General features: G+C 41.1%; 2 protein-coding genes across 2 annotated transcripts in view; one reads left to right on the top strand and one right to left on the bottom strand.

The window, feature by feature from the left end:
- Positions 1 to 5,451, bottom strand: part of invs (inversin) — a 32,461-nt gene extending 27,010 nt beyond the window's left edge. Inside the window, exons 1-2 of the mRNA XM_063487203.1 lie at positions 5,366 to 5,451; positions 4,723 to 4,828 (exon numbers count right to left, since the gene is read on the bottom strand). Coding sequence (XP_063343273.1) covers positions 4,723 to 4,725 — 3 coding nt within the window. The 5' untranslated portion in view covers positions 4,726 to 4,828; positions 5,366 to 5,451. The remainder of the gene's footprint in view (positions 1 to 4,722; positions 4,829 to 5,365) is intronic.
- Positions 5,452 to 5,619: 168 nt separating this feature from the next.
- erp44 (endoplasmic reticulum protein 44) lies at positions 5,620 to 15,725 on the top strand. The gene is made up of 11 exons (XM_063485951.1): positions 5,620 to 5,771; positions 10,895 to 10,967; positions 11,559 to 11,598; positions 11,775 to 11,890; positions 12,546 to 12,730; positions 12,824 to 12,939; positions 13,034 to 13,208; positions 13,379 to 13,490; positions 13,737 to 13,878; positions 15,157 to 15,259; positions 15,363 to 15,725. Exons 1-11 carry the CDS (start codon positions 5,700 to 5,702, stop codon positions 15,471 to 15,473), a joined length of 1,245 nt encoding a protein of 414 aa, XP_063342021.1. The 5' UTR covers positions 5,620 to 5,699; the 3' UTR covers positions 15,474 to 15,725.
- The last annotated feature ends 1,748 nt before the right edge of the window (positions 15,726 to 17,473 follow it).

Raw genomic sequence — 17,473 nt, 5'->3', positions numbered from 1 at the left:
AAAAGGCTTTTGCAATGCAGCGTCTGAAACCAGACAAAGGAGGGTGTAAAAACAACACAAGGTCCTGTTGAGAGGTTTGGAGTGGTCTCATTTAGCCATTCATACGCGTTCCTCAGGGAGCACTCCGCTTGTTAATATGAAGACAATAACTCAGAGTAAACCATTGATCATGGACTGAGGTCCAGACCAAGTGATTGTGCATCTGTATGAGTATTGATTCATGCTGATGCTGACATTATTTAGTCTTTATTCATATTCTGCCTCATATAACTGCAGAGATTTTAACAAAGAATCTAGACACTCTGACGAAACCTTTCAGAAACACGCCAGGAGTGCTGCAAACATACGCGCTGCTGCCTCCTGACAGACACACACTCACTGAAAGTAACGCTTCAATTGATGCTATTGAGACAAACAGGTAAAAAAGTGTGTGTGTGTGTGCTTCTCTACTTGTCTGTCACTGTGAAGGTGTCTGCTTTTGATAGGCGACATGACTAGGGCATGCTGGGTTAGCAATGGGGGACAGAGCCTGAGCCTGTGGCCTTTATTTCATTTCTAGAGCACGCACACACGCAAACATTTTTATTACCGTTTATACAGTTAGAGCAGAGTGCCCTTAGCTTCTTAGCCATCACGGGGTTATTATGGGTTCCTACATGCATGTATCTGATAGAAGATAGAAGCTTCAGGGGTTGGTTCCTCGATTTTTTTTGACTGACAGGTATAGATGTTGGAGGAAGGATAATATCAGCCCTTAAGGATCCCCAATCTGTAAAGCCCTATTTCTTGGGGACTTCCTGTTTCCCCAAGGACCAATGAGCTGGCTCCCTCAGCTGGGGGCCGAGCCCTTGGGCACAGCGGGGCCAATCAGCAGGAGGGAAGCAGGCTGAGTGACACATAGATCTGCTAATTTACATCATTACCACAGTGCATCCTGACAAATGAGCCCCTAGGGTGTGAGCCAATCACCTGGGAGAGTAATGCAATTAGGTGGGACCACAGCTGTCAATCTCACAGCCACGGGGGTCAGGTAGTGACGCCTGTGGCTAAAACACCCCTGCCTGACTGCCATTCACTCAGAGACACACCACCGATACATACACACACACACACATATGGTTTATGTATAGAGATTAGTGATGCAGATATGAAGTGTGGGATGGAAAGGCGTGTGTGTGTGGGCAGAGGCACATTAGAGCCTGGCTCTCTATCTTCCTCCTGAGATACTCAGAAAGCACAGAATGTGTGTGTGTGTGTGTGCACAACTGCTTAAGGGACACAGAGATTGGCTTGTGCCTTCTGAGAACTTACACCTGAGCCTAAGTGCATGCATATCTGCATACATCTGGGTGTATTTTTGTGCGTGTTTACATTCGCCCATGTGTTTTCATCCACTGGGAAACAGTGTTGTTATGCTCCGTGCAAAGACTACGACAACAAAAGGGGGAGAAAGAGGGCGGGAACTGGTGCAGAATAGCCCTGAATTTGACTGCTGCTAGTGAAGCTTATCTTAGTGTCATTAGGTGTTGTGATATCACACTGAAGCACTCCACTGAGTCGATAGGGTTCTGCCCAGCTTGTGATTGGTTTGTTGTGTGTCTCTGTGTATGTGTGTGTGCACATTTGTGGGCTGATCAATTCTGTCTTTAGTGGCAGACTGTCAGCATTTTCACTTAGCCTCTTTTTAGCTTCAAAGAGAAGAAGAAGGGACGAAACAACAACAACAACAACAAAAAAAAACAGACAAGTTCTCTAACACTGCCAGCAGAGTCCCCATAACCTTGTCTGTGTAGTTCAGCCACTGCTTGAGACACTCTGAGAGTTAGAGGAGCTGTGTGTTTTGTGTCATCCCATTATATCACTAATGAGCCACCCTCAGGAGGGAGGGGAGAGAGACAGCAAGGCAGACAGAAATAGAGAGATGAAGAAAAAAGACAGAGGAGAGAATGGGAAGGCAGTGTAGGGGGGCAGAGACACCAGCTTGGGGACTTTTTCCTCTTCTCCCCTCCATCCTCTTTTCCCCACACCTCTGAGTCTAATTGGACTAAAACTGTGATCTAATTAAATGTCCAATTAAAGTGCAGAGAGCAATGTGCCCACCGGCGAATCAGAGTAGAGGGACATAATCAGCTGGAAAAACAAACAAAAAAATCAATGGGAGCAATGCGAAATGGAAAAAAGATGGAGAAAGCAGAAAAGGGAGGCGAGGGCAAAACAGAAAGCAGATGGACAGATGAAATCAGATCGGTGTGAGAGTGTGCTGCATTACTCTGCAGCTAGTGTGACGACAAATTACATTGTCAGACGAGGACGCTGAAAAGGGTTAACATGTTCACTGGGGTTTCCCTGCATGTAAAAAATTTTGGCACCCAGAAAATGAGGGTTAGGCCTTTCCACCAAAGGACATTCACCAGAACTGTTATAAAAATACTTAAGTTTGAACCTTTTTTTTTTTTTTTTAAAAGAAAGGAAAAAACAGTGAGATCATTTACAAAGCTATATATATATACATATATATATATTTAAGAAATGCAGACTTGTGTTAAGACAATGTGGAGCAGTCCCATTTTGAGCCTGGAAACACCCTGACACGCTGTATGTTATTAGTCATCTTGTACCCTTACTTTCCATGCCTCACAACATCACAACAAGCTGAGATGAACAACAGCACATGACACCATGACATTATTTAACAAAAACTAAGCCAAAGCACAGAAGCAATGTGTGTGAAGTACACACAGTCATTCAATAGCTTACTGAACCACCGTTAAAACCAACCTGAAGTAGTCATTTTCTGTGTGACTTCATCAATCTCTCACATCGTTGTTGAGGAATTTCGACCTACTCTCCCTTACAGTGTTGCTTCAGTTCATTGAGGTTTGTAGGCATTTGTTTATGTACAGCTCATTTAATGTTTCATCACAGCATTTGAATCAGGCTGAGGCCTGGACTTAAACTTGGTTATCGCAGCACCTCATTCTTTTTCTTTTCAGTCATTCTGTTGTAGATTCGGTGTGATTGGGATTAATTTTCTGTTGCATGACCCAGTTTTGTCAAAAGGATGGCCTCAGATTTGACTCTACAATACCTATATATATATATGTATATATATATATATATATATATATACAGAGGAGTTCATGGTCAACTCAATGAGTGCAAAGTCCCCAGGTCCAGTGGCTGCAAAACCAAACCAAATCACCACCGAGCTTGACAGTTGGTATGAGGTGTTTGTGCTGATGTGCTGTATTTGGTTTTCATTGTACATTATGGTCAGACATCTCACTTTGGTCTTGCTGTAGGTCAAGCACATTGTTCCAGAAGTCTTGTGGTCTGTTCAGATGCAGCTTTGTAAGCCTAAGCTGTGTAGTAGCTCAGTTTTTTCTTTGGTCTTTCTGTCATGAACGTTAACATTTAACATGCAAACTGAGGCCTGGAGATTCTCAGATGCACCTCTTGGGTCTTTTGCAGTTTCATTGAGCATTGCACAGTCTGACCTTGGGTGAATTTCCTGGGACGTCCAATTCTGGAAAGATTGGCAACTGCCTTGAATGCTTTCCACTTGTAAATAATCTTCCTCGTGGTAGAATGAGGAACTTGAAAATGTTTCGAAATGGCTTTATAAGCCTTCCAAGCAAGCCGTCAAAACATCTGCTTTTATAAAGGTGCTCACCCTTATTGATGATCAGTAAAACAAGTGCATTTGATTAGCAGCACCTGGATGCTAATCAACCTCTTAACTCCTATGGAAACAATACTTTACTTACTGTGTGCTTACTTTTCCACACACAGATTCTGCTTTTTGGCTTAGTTTTTGTTAAATAAATAATGACAGTGTAACATATCTGGTGTTGGTTATGATTTTTTTTATGTGCTGATATGTAAAACTCTAGAAATGAAAGAGGGTATACTTTCTTTTTTTTTGTGACTGTATGCAAGGCATAAACTGTTCATTTAAAACCAAATTAAAGTTCAATAGCAATTTTTTTCACAAAAATAAGTAGTAGCAACACCCTAATTATTTATATATATATTCATTTTTCCTATGTCCTTCTGTTCAACAGTATTTAGTTAATTGACCAATATTCAACTTTTACATCATTACCTCTACTCAATGAGTAATTTTATATAAATAACATATAATATTCTTGCTAAATTAAAATAACAGTAAAAGTTGTTTGCTCTTCAAAACTTTGATCCAACTTTAATTCACATTATTAATCATCTATGAACAAACCCAGTAAAGACAGTTTATCAAAGGATTTTTCATACCTCATAACTACATATATATACATAAAATGTGCAACTGACACCTAAAGGATATGGAGCTCCTCCCTCTCTTTATCACTGAGAAATCCTCCCCACTCCATCTGTGAGTTGCTCGCACACTGTGAGCCCCCTATGGACAGCTTTAGCCCATAAAATATTAATGCTGGGATTCAATTCAACATTCCAGCTTAATCTCCTTAACAATTAGGTTGCTGCTGCACGCACGCACACACACACACACACACACACACACACACACACACACACACACACACACACACACACACACACACACAATTAGCTTTGTTACACACGGTCTTGACTCTAGAGAGAGATTTGAAGACCAGGAGTTCAGCTGAGACACTAAAGACATTACCAATAGAAAAATAAACTTCAGGGATTTAGACATCAAATTAGACCTGGTTAACTGCACTCAGTGCACCGGAGTCTTACCATATCTGCGTTAAGGGGGACACTTCAGCAGATGTTTCCCAGTTCAGAGCATCCTCAGTGGGTGTGAATGTGCATCCAGGTCCCCTACCTGCCCTGATCCTGACTCCTGCCAGGGCAGAGAAAGAGGCTCGCTCACATACTGAGATCAGCCCACCTGTTCAAACAAATAACTGCCAGCATAACACTGTACTGATTACAGGCAGGGGAGACATGTCTCAGAGTAACAGATTGTTTATAATAGTTATAGCTCTGAGTTGTTAAACAGTGATTTAAAAACCAGCAATTAACCACAAACGCTCTTTTTTCCTCCTTCTTGTTCTTTATGGAGAACATTTGCAGAGGTTTTGGAGAGTTGTGAATCAAAGTAGGTATCTAAATATTTAAAAAAGATTTGTGCAACCAAGTTTGTTTTAGCTGGAAAACATAAAGCGCATAGCTAGACGGTGAACAAAGGAGTATTGCAAAAAACTCAAGCATAATGATGCAACTCCATCGTGTTCAGAGAAATCAGTTATTCATAATCGCACTGAAAAAGTCCAGAGAAAAAACTGTGTTTGACAATGGATCCGCTCAGTAAAACACTCGTGCCATAGCATTTTAACAAAGTGCTCCCTCCACTCCTTTTCGTCGTCGTCATATTTACCGTTTGGTTTTCTTTCGGCGAGGATGAAAATCTTTGAAAAGTTTTCTTCCAAGACGTCCCGTTGAATCGCCACTGTCTGTGTTGACAAAATACTACAACTCCCGTTAGTATCGTAAAACAACAACTCGCCATAATTTGAGTTTTCTCTTCATTCAAGTGAGCCGCTTGAAGGTACCAGAAAAACTACAGTATCCACAAAGCCTAGCAACTACCAGGAAGTGTCGCTCACGCTTCCGTGGTCACCGTGAGATTGGTTCGCCGTCGGCTTCCTGCTGCAGTGAGAAGAGCGGCGTCGAGACAGACTGGGAAGACTTAACACCACCACCTCCAATAAATGCACCATACAATGAAACTGTTAGCACTACCTCCCTCTGTGGATGTCCGCTTTTTCACGGCTGTACTGCTGGTATGTATTCATATGAAAGCCGTGGACTGTGCACTGTAACCGCAGGCTGTTGGTAGCTTCCATAGCTAAGCTTAGCTAAGTAATTGCTGCTGGTTAGTTAGCTGCTAGCTAAGCGACGAGCCTCTGCTGGCATGGGACGTGGCTTATGAAGTGACTGAGTTGACCAGTATGTACGCTGTTAGTGTTGCAGATGTTTAGCAGGTCCACAGAGGAGGCCTTCTGGCTGTGTTTCCTCCTGCAACCCTCAAAACTAGTCAAGTTATCCGGCTGCAGTGTAGCCGGTAGTGTTGAACATCGCTGTTAGAACTAGCTGTAATTTACAGTATGTGTTTGAGTTGCAGTAGCTATAATCGTTAAAAGCTGGAGTTTGAGTGCAGGTAACTTTGTTAAGGTGTAGGAGTGCATCAAGCTAGCATTAGGCGCTACTACACATTGACAGCAGTTAGATAAATGCTAGCTGCTAGCATTGTTAATTTAAGAGATTTATGAAGGTTTGCTGCGTTTGACCTTCTTTAATATTTGCACCTGTATTGATGCTGAAGTTAATGTGGGACTCTTCGTGTTTCTGTATGTGTCTCTGAATGAAGCTCGCCGGTTGGTGAATTCCTCTGTTGTGGCTCATTCTCATTGGCTGACAACCCGGAACTAGCCAGAGAGCAGTGTGGCCTGAAGTGAAAACTTAAAACTTGTGTGCGAGCTTCAGGCCACCGTGATGTCTAATATCAATGTGCTGCGGTGCCTTCTTTGAGGCAGTCGTTACCGTTTTTGATGATGTGAGCTGATACTTTGGTGCTGCTGTAGTTTAATCGGTCAACAGAAGGATTCATTGTGCTAATTTCAAATAAATAAAAATATTACAATTTGAATTAAAAAAGAAAACAGCTGGGTAGCATGAAAGCTTAGTTACAAATAAGCAATAGATAGATGGAGACCAAACGGATGAGGTGCCGAGTTGTATGAGCCAGACATATAGCTAAATATTGGGTAAATTAACATAATTAAGTAGAACTCCATACAATATAAGGAAATGGGTGTTAATAGTGAGTGATTTCTTTTGGGAGGCGGAAGGGAGGTGGGCCATAGGTAATGGAAAACTAGTTGCATACACAAGAAAGTCAAAAACGAACCTGTATTTTTTTGTTATTTTTTTAAATCTAGAATATATTTTAACAAAGATGATGACATAATAATGTCACAAAGTAAATTACTGACATGAAGACACAGTTTTGACATTTATCAGTTTAAAGCAAGGTCAGCTTAAATGAAAGCCTGAGGTCTTTGAAGTCAGGGAAGACATAAATGTGTCTGAATGAGTCTATGGCCATGATGGGACAGTCAGCTGGAGTTTTCTGGATCATGAGCAGAGGATGGCGGAACTTATTTTAGTCCGCGTGAAGAAAGTTTATTTACCCTGTTGAGGAAATGTCAACATCATTAACACTTGTGTCACTTATACATAAAGTACTGGGCCACATCATATTAAGCCTACAGGAGCTGTTTGGCTATGGAAACCTGTACCATGAAGCTCATGGTGCTTAGTTTCTGTGCTGATGATGACGCCAGAAGATGTCTGGAGCTCTGCAGTTAGTGATTCAGCAAAACACTGGTGACTTTTGCACACTCTGTGACATTGCTCTGGAGCTTGGCACCATGTTGTAGCTGAGTTTCTTTGGTTCATAAGCACTTTCACTTTGAAATAATACCATTTACAAGTGATCTTGGAATTTCCAGGAGGGAAGAAATTTCAGTGATCTCTTTAGCACAACCCACTCTTATCAAATGTTTAAAGGAAGCGTGCATGACTAAGCGCCTGAGTTTTATAAACCTGTGGCAATGGGACTGATTAAGAGGTGTGGACCAACATTTTTGTCCACAAGGTGTATTTAGCTTAATATATTAGAGACATGCTAAAACATCCAAGGCTGACCCTAAAAAAAGTGTTTAAAGTAGTTTAAAATCAATTTAATTAACACATATGAACCAAGATGGATGGTGTCTGTGAAGGGATGGTACCTCACCTGATCTGCCTGCCTCTGTGTGTGGAATTGCTGTGATAAATAAGGGCTGATTAACAAAAATAGGTTAAACACTGAAAAAATGCACGTCACAACTTCTCAAATGTGAGAAATTGTTTCCTTACTTAAAATGATCAAATTAAAACTATATTGTGTTAGCATTTTTTTTTCATTTAGGCCTGATGAACATGTGATTTAATGGTAGAAGAAATTGGTTGTTTGCGACCCTAATTTTGTAGGATAGTCTTTTTTTGTTTGTTTTGTTTTGTTTCTTTAATCATTATTTATTTAAAGTAAAAGGCAGTGACGGCTTGTGTGCGAGCAAACGTTAAGGCCACTTGAGCTGTGTCACTCTTTACAAGTTTGTCGACTTCCTCAGAACTGGCCGACCTTCACGTATCCTGTTTAAAGAGGATCTTAAGTCAGCAAAGATAACAATAGATAACTAGATGGTGTGTTGTAATGTTACGTTTTGACTATAGTGGCTCTGGCATGGAGATCCACGAGTAATATCTGATAGCCTTGATGAAATAAGTTGGTAAAAGAGGAAAGTTTTGTCTTCTGTCGTGACATTTGCATTATTAAAAATAGGCTCATTTAGTAACAGTTTATTCTAGCTACAGTTTCCTTTTATATTTGCATCTGTGTGTTTGTAGTTCCTCTCGCCATTTTCCACAAAGTAAAAGTAAAATTCCCCATGTGTCAGTGCTCCTGTACATTTTAAATGCTTTGACATTTATCACAAAGTAATCTAGAAACCCGCAGTGTGTGTGAAGCAAACCTCAGTTGTACTTGTATCTCAGAAACCTGGTCTCACCTGTTCTGCACCCTGCAGAAGGTGAGACCTGGAATGTCACTGTAATCAGGTTATGCACATGCTGTAGTTCCAACCCTTGTTTTCTTCTAAGCGTTGTCAAATATTTGACGATAAAAGGATGTTTGTACAAAAATGTACAAAATGATTGTTTGCAATGAACGCCTTTGAGTGATATATAAAACATTAAGAATTGGCTAATATTTTGAGGGCTCAAGGCAAAGAAAGAAAGTTATGACACTTATTTTCACACCTTTGAACCATGAAAATAAAATAAATTAAAAAAAAAACCCTAAAAAGGCTGAGTGTTTTGAGGCTTAATCTTGGAAGCGACTCGTATAAAATAAATAAACACAATAAAAACCCATCTCAGTGTAATGGTTTAATGTTCAAAGATCTTTGTTACGTCTGCATTCCACCATTATAGTGCATTTTGGACAGTGTGGACAAAACAGAAAAATAGTGCTTTTCCTATATACTGTGTTCCATGTAAACCTTAGTGAATTAACAAAAAATCCAGGGAAAATAAATATTTTACTCAGACATCCAAGGCCACTTTGAAGCTTGCACTTGATGCCTCCCATTTTCCTAGACATTACACAACAGCGACGCATGTGATCTCCCCAGTGCACGCTCTCTGCGATGTCTGGTTGCGCTGATTTGTGCCAAGAATGATAATCCAGGTAATTCACAGCTAACGAGTGGTCGTAATGTGTCTTCTGCGCTTTACTCCGGGCAGCTCACAAGCATAAACTGTAAATTTCCTGTAAAAAGGACGAGAATTACATGAAGTACATATTATGTGCTACCTGTGAGAATGGGCAACTCCAGATGATATCCTCACATAATTCACCCGACATTTTCCAGATTTCATATGTGGAAAAATCTTGAGAGCTCTGCAAACAAAGCAGGGCAAAGGTGGGAGTGTGCACTGTATATTTAGCTCAGTACCAGGAATTGCAGGGAAGAATCCTGGGCAGTCCCAGGAACAAGAAACAATGGAAAGATGACACTCACTCTCAGTTTTCTTGGGGGACACTGGGAAAATTGCTGGTAAAGGATCCACTGTCATGAAGCTTTACTTTTATCTTTACTTCCACCTGGAGACAATTTGTTGTACAGTCAGCAGAAATCACCAAACACACAGTTATTAATAAACAATAAACACAAAATAAAAATGGCACAAAGATTTAAAAAGCCAATACTAGGGGAGAGAGAGAGCTGGGAGAGATGATTTTTTTTTTAAATTTTTATCCCGCTTGTTGGCATATCGCATCTGGAGCCAGATGGTAGCACCTTGAACATCATAGACGGAGGATGGTCATCAAGGACTGGCTGGTTCTTCTTCAGCAATCATAGAAAAGTCATTCAAGGTCATACCTGCAATTTTATTGCACTCGATCTATTGTGTTACGTACATTGAGAGCAGAGAAGTAACCAGCGCTCAGTTCCTTGTGTGTCTACACATAATTGGTCAATAAAACTGATTCCGACTCTGATCTTCCCCTCTATTTTGTTTTCGTGTTTTATTGTAAGAAGATATTTAAGCTGATTAGTCTTGATCATTTATCGTCACAGGAGAGATGGTTCTAGTCTTAGTTCTGAAATCCACAACCATCCCTTCTTTTTCAAATGGACACGTCACACCTTACTGTGAATTCTCCAACTACAGGGTCATCTCTTGTCATAAAAAACACAGTCGCTTAGTCATCTGGGAACTTAACAACATGGTGCCACACGTATTTGCTTTGGCAGCCATGAGCCAAAAGTACATTTTAGCTGATTGGCTCGGCTCAACCGCTCTCCAAAACGAGCCACGTTTTCTGTGTGTGGCCCTAAATTTAACCTGTTGGTTGTCGGTGATCTCAGGTGTAAAATTGTGTGAAGCAGCATCGTGGTGTGCTATGTTTTAAGGAAGGAGTGTTCAACTCATCCTTATTAAGGATGGGAATTGAAAATCAATTCCAGTTGAGCTTCCAGATCACAGAAAAAAGCTCCAAAATTATCATTGTGGTTTTTATTTTATTTTATTTTTTTGTTTTAAATCACATTTTATCATAAGCTGTATTGATGTGGTTGCAGATCTTTTGCCCACATAAGTCACTTCATAGCCTTTTTTCTGCTTATTTTCCATGCAGATAATTGATCAGTAAGCAAACTGAGCTATCGCATCAATAAAATCTGATCTATGTCCTTCCCTAGTCATAACACACAGATGGAGATGTAGCGGTCTTACTCGGCATGTGTGTTTTAAGTTGTAACTGCTAATCCGTCCCTTCCATGTGTGTCTGTAGGTGATGGGCCTCTCTACTCCCGGACAGACAGAAATCGTCAGTCTGGACTCGAACAACATTGACGACGTCCTAAGTAAGACGTCACGCTTTATTCTTCACATTTGTCCTAAAGCAAACATTATATAAAAGGGAAAAATATTTTAGAGAATGATGATAACATCCTCAAATCTACACAAGTTCAAACAGTCTCTGGTCATTTAAGTATCGACAATAAAGTAAATAAGTATATTTCTTTATTTATTAAATTGGTAGCAAAGGAAGGTCTTGATTGTTGGTTTTGCATCTTAAATCTGTTTTTTGTGTCATCTTACTGTCAACACGTTTTGTAGTGTCGCACCGTCACGTCTTTCCCAAAATCTCTAGATGTGTTTGCTACAATACTCAGATGACCTGGAAATTAGCAGTTCGCCACTGTTATGGGCGTTGTTTGATATTCCTCGGCTCATCATTCACTTTTCATTAAGCAGCATTTCATTTTCCTGTGGCTAAATTGTTCTCTAACTGCTTTCTTGTTTTGTTTTGTTTTCTTCCATCAGTCACAGAAAAATGACGGGGTTCGCATTTAATTTGGTTTCTTAATTAATTTTACTAGCTGCACATACTTTCATTAGAGCAAGTAATACATAGAGGCTTACATTTCTTCCCTGTTTGTGTTTCCTTGCAGATAATGCTGGGGTGGCATTAGTGAATTTTTACGCAGACTGGTAAGTGTGTTGTTTCTGTGTCATTGGACCACCTCATTATAATGTGATTTGCTGAAGTTCCACATTTTCCTTATTCATTTTTAAAGGATTTTTATGCACTGCCTTTCTGTTGTAACGTAGGAAATTCCTACAGTTAATGTGGGAATAAAGAAAACACTTTCCTGATCATCCCACAGGTGTAGATTCAGTCAAATGCTCCATCCAATTTTTGAGGAGGCATCTAACATAGTGAGGGAGGAGTTCCCTGATACAAAGCAGGTGGTGTTTGCTCGCGTCGACTGTGACCAGCATTGTGAGTAATACTTATAGTTTTCCTTTCGGACACTGACATTTGCTAATGATTTGTTTGTACCTGTATTATGAAAATGGAGCCAACTGGTTCGTGTTTTTGGTGATCTAATATCTCAAACTCTTAACGGCATCATTCTGTATACAGGAAACAAAAAGGCACACACGCGCTCTTATACTTTTACTATACTTGATGCACATATGTACACATAGATGCCCGACACACCAAAGCACAGCCACATAAACCACCGGCCTCAGCCTTTTGAGATAAAGCAAATTAAAGGGAATTATTGATGACCTGCAAACTGTTTGAAGGCTAATGACAAAACTGCTGCTTCCTGTGAAGACCGAAGGCTTAGAGACCGCCTGCTGGGAGATTGACACCTGCCACACACACACACGCACACGCACACACACACACACACAGTGTGTGCAGAGAGAATATTTACTCTTGGTGGGGGGGCTGCTTTCATGTGGGAGATCAGAGCTCAGAGCTGACTGAAGGCAGTGTTTTCAGACTGAGGTTTAACTGCTGTCTCCGTCGCCGCGCCACTCCCCATCCACCCATCCCCATGTGTTTTTACTCTTCTTCTCAGTCTTCATCAATTGATTTCTTTCTTTCTTTGCTTAACTTCCTCTCCCCCTCTGCCTGAGCGCAGCGGACATAGCTCAGCGCTACCGCATCACCAAGTATCCAACACTGAAGCTGTTCCGCAATGGGATGATGATGAAGAGGGAGTACAGGGGTCAGAGGTCAGTAACGGCCATCGCTGACTTCATCCGCCAGCAGCAGGTCGACCCAGTGAAAGAGCTGCCCTCAGTGGAGGAGATTAATTCTGTGGATGTAGGTGGCAGTTTCTGTTAATGTGCAAGTTTCCCCTTTGTATAATTAAATGATATTCATTTTTAACACTTTTTTTGGGGGGGGGGTTAACAGAGAAGCAAGAGAAACATCATTGGTTTCTTTGAAAACAAGGACTCTGACAACTATCGAACATTTGAGAAAGTTGCCAACATCCTTCGAGATGACTGCACATTCTTGGCCGCTTTCGGGTGAGACACAGACACCAACCATTTCCACCGATGGTCCACGTTCTCAGCGTTATTCTTCTTTTCATGTTTATATCCTTAAACTTGACTGTTGTAGTGAGGTGTCTAGGTCCGAGCGCTTCAGTGGAGACAATGTGATCTACAAACCTATGGGCGAGGGCATTCCTGACATGGTTTACCTCGGCTCCCTCACCAACTTTGACCTGACCTACGCCTGGGTCCAGGACAAGTGTGTGCCTCTGGTTAGGGAGATCACCTTTGAAAATGGAGAGGTTTGTTACCTGCTTTTGCTTAGTTTTTATCTTCTAGATGTACGTGTATATATTTACATTAAAAAAAACAGGAGGGTTGTTGTGGAGTCTGTGTGGAACTATCTGCTGAGGCCTTAAAAGGTTCTGACTCCATCTGTTTTTGACACTGTGTGTGTGTGTGTGTTTTCCAGGAGCTGACTGAAGAAGGAATCCCTTTCCTCATCTTGTTCCATCTTAAAGAAGACACAGAGAGCTTAGAGAAGTTCCAGCATGAAGTGGCTCGCCAGCTCATCAGTGAGAAAGGTGAGTGTGTGCACTTTGTATCTGTCAGGAAGGTCATTTTTCTTTTTATACTATATTGACAAGAATCGGGCCAGTTCCATTGCCTCAGGTTTATAAAGCCATTTGTGAAAGAAAGGCTCTTTCTAAAGAGCTTGCTGAATTTGAGCGTGGTGCTGCAACAGGGTGCATTCATTGCAACAGGTCAGTAAATTCCTTCCCTCCTAGAAATTTCACAATAAGTGGTATTATTGGTTTTTCTTCCCCCAGGGTCAATAAACTTCCTTCATGCGGACTGTGATAAGTTCCGCCATCCTCTGCTCCATATCCAAAAAACGCCAGCTGACTGTCCCGTTATCGCCATAGACTCATTCAGACACATGTATGTCTTCCCTGACTTCAAAGACCTCAAGTAAGTATGACGTTACTCTTCCCATATGAGGCAATCTTGTTTTAAATTGATAAATAAGGAAACTTTCTTCATTTTCATAAATTAATTTGGTTTGTGATATCACCTCATCTTTGTTCAAGTATATCCAATTTTTGTATGAAACAAACAGGAATATAGGTTCATTATTGTTTCATACAATAATAAAGAAAGAAAAAGGAAAGGGCCAGCTACAAATGTAACCTGTCCACGACTGGACTTTACTTTGTAATTTACAATTGAATCATTCTCGTGTTCAATCAGTTTCATAACCAGCATTCTTTTGGATGTTTTGAGGAATTACTGTTGGATACTGATCAGCTAAATTATATAAAATTTACCTGTATTGTTATAATGTTAATTTCATAATGAGACCTTCTCTTCATAAGACAAATTTTGTTACACACACCATAATCCTCTGTCCGCTCGACACCAGAGAAATGTCACACCTCCTCAAATCTGTCCTTTATGAATGGGCCAGGACACTGGAGCTAATGTGACATGATTTGGCACGTGCAATAAGTGCTAAACTAATCCAGTCTAATCTAATTTAATCTTATTTATTGTGCCCCCACCATTATGCACCCCCACTCCGTCCCCAATCAGAGTCTGATCAGATAGACAGAAGCCCCGAGGACTGACTAGCCCTCCACAGCCTAATTACATCACATCACCACTACATGTGGCACACGGCTTGTAATTGCATTAGCACAGTGTACATTTATTTTTATATATATATATATATATATATAACACACACATACATATGTGTGTGTGTGCACACTGGGTTACTGGTGACTCGGGACCAGCGCTGCCTGTGTGACATGACATCAGCTCATGACCTGTCGTTAATAGGGAGACTTTACAGGGCGGCGTAGATATGGATTAATGCTGCTTGATGACATGTCCGCAGGGACTGGTGTCCTCTGCTGCTCCTGCGTCTCATATTAACATCTAATTCTGACCAGCGCTGTAGTTGAAGCAGTTCTTTTTCCATTGTCGGACATTGTGTGTTGGAATGCATAAATGATCCACCGTATTAAATTTTTCCTTTTACTCTTTAGCTCTTTACCCCCTGAAAGTCCTTTAGGAGTAACCCTTGAAGGTTATGGTAACAAGCCTCCTAAATAAGTGGGGTTTGTGTCGGCTGTATTAGGGATTTTTTTATTTTTTATTTTTTTTTATTTTTTTAGGAACAACTCGTACAAACCTCAAATTGGACAAAAGATGATTGATGTCCAACATGTGTTTCTGTTTTTTCAGTGTCCCTGGCAAACTGAGACAGTTTGTTTTGGACCTTCACTCCGGTAAGCTTCACCGAGAGTTCCACCACGGGCCCGACCCCACGGACAGCACGCCTGGACAGGTTAGTCACCGGAGGCAGTAGAGTCGCTTTTTTTCGGCGGGAGGGGGGGGGGGGGTTCAGGCAAAATTTGACCATTTGTTTCAAATTCGATTTCTTCTCTCAGGAGGAGACGGGCGGAGAAGCAGCCAGCAGTCCTCCAGAGAGCTCGTTCCAGAAGCTGGCACCCAGCGAGACACGCTACACCATCCTCAGCCGAGACCGCGACGAGCTGTGACCTTAACGGCCTTCCTGTGACTCAATGCCACGCCCCGGGGTCAGGGAGGGGGTTAGGGTTGGGACAGGCTAGTGGGACAGAACAGCAACACCCAACACCCTTACTGAAGAAAAAAAAAAAAAGACGACGACGAGGAGAATGAAGAACGGGAGGAGGAGAGTGGAGTCTATGACACAACCATGTTGGGCTAACCTATATTTTCATAACACTTTCACATACAATTTTTATTTTGACTCAAAAATGTGGGTGGGGTAAAGAGGAACAATGTGTGTGGGCGGGGCTAAGGGCATTGGGACATCAATAGAAGTGTTTTTACTTTTATTCTTTGGAGGTTGTAAATATGTTTGTGCTACATTGGACTCTCAATGTTGGTCTAAATTAAATGCAGAGTTTTTTTTCCTTTATTTTATTCTTTTCCATCACCCTGCATTTTTATTTTATGTTTTGTTTTGTTTTTGAGGGGAAAAAACGAAAAGAAAAACAGAACAGATCCCTCACTCACTCCGGTTGTGCGGTTCTTATCTGTGGGTAGTCCAGTTCAGCCTGTCTGATAGGAGATACTCGTTTAGTCTCACTGACCTCATGGCTGCATCTCAATATGACCAACTCAAGTGTAACTCATTTGTATAGCACAAGTTATAACTTTATGCCTGTTTGAAGTAGCTTTATCTCCATATCTTCTACACACACACACAAACACAAAGAAGAAAATAGAAGAATATTTGGTAGGGGTAGCATAACTTTAAATCATGGCTTGAAGATAAAGAGACTGAGCTACTCCAGCCTATTGAGATGCACCCCTTCTCTCCCTGGTACGAGTGGTACCATGGTTATTGATCATGATGTCCCTTACTGTGCTTATAAAATATCCCTGGGGTCTTCTTACATTTTATTTTTTCTTACCGTATTGTGCCGCAGTGGATGTAGTTAGGTTTTTTTCCCCTCCCTCTACTACCAATCAAAAGGATGTCATACTAGATTTGATATTTTGTATAAACGTAGCACAAATCGGCACCAGAAACGCACCATCATCCCTCTCCATGAAGCCTGGTGGTGGCAGCATCATGCTGCGTGGAGGCCCTCTCTGCAGCAGCCGTGTGATCTTACAGAAGGTCAAATGCATGCTGCAAAGAGAAATACTTTACAGAAAACCCTTCAGCTATGTTATTTCTTTTAGAGGAACAAGAAAAAACAACACACAGGCAAATTAACAGGAACGTGATATTTTCTTTTGTAATTTGATCAACCAAAAAAAAAAAAAAAAAAAAGGTGTGGGAAGCTGTAGTGTCCAGACCTGAGGCAGCAATCCGCAAGAAGTTGGAACTGCTGCTGAATCAGAATGAAGTCATGAAGGATACGAATGCTTGGCAGATCTATCCACTCCACCCTCTAAAGCATCTGAAGATGCTGAGAAACATCCTGCAGTCAGAACATTTCTAGCCAGGATCCTTTTGTTAGAAATCTTTTAAATCCACAGACATACATGGTGAAATCTAAAGGTCAAAGGGCAGGCTGGGTACTTTTCATTGGGATTGTTATGGCAGTGACACCTTGGAGTTCTGTTCCTGGGAGTCAAAAGTAAAGAAACTTTTTTGAAATACTGTACTTTAACATGATGATTGTTGTTGTTTTTTTTTGCTGTCATCTGTTAAATGTGTCATCGTGCTGGGGGAGAAGAGACTTTCCCAGTGCTAAAGTAAAAAGGCCAAAACATGAGGGGAAAACCCACATGATGAACGGTGGAAATTTAGTCTGCCACTTAAAATTGAGTTCTCTTAAAATTGTTTTTGTGTCTTTATACGTCTACAAGTTTTTGGTACTAGATCCTTGAGAATCCACAGTTGGAGCTCTTGAATACGGGGACCCATTGCTAAGTTTGTACTGCGCATCCTGCCCTTCCCACAGAGGCCAACAGATACCTGCATAATGACATATCAGCCCACATACAGACCAACAGGGGGGAGTGTGATGCCATTTCTTAACCTGTCATCTCAGAGGAG

Source organism: Pelmatolapia mariae, linkage group LG10_11 (assembly GCF_036321145.2).
Source record: "Pelmatolapia mariae isolate MD_Pm_ZW linkage group LG10_11, Pm_UMD_F_2, whole genome shotgun sequence".
In the NCBI taxonomy this organism is placed as follows: Eukaryota; Metazoa; Chordata; class Actinopteri; order Cichliformes; family Cichlidae; genus Pelmatolapia; species Pelmatolapia mariae.
This window is presented reverse-complemented; position numbering and strand designations above follow the sequence as displayed.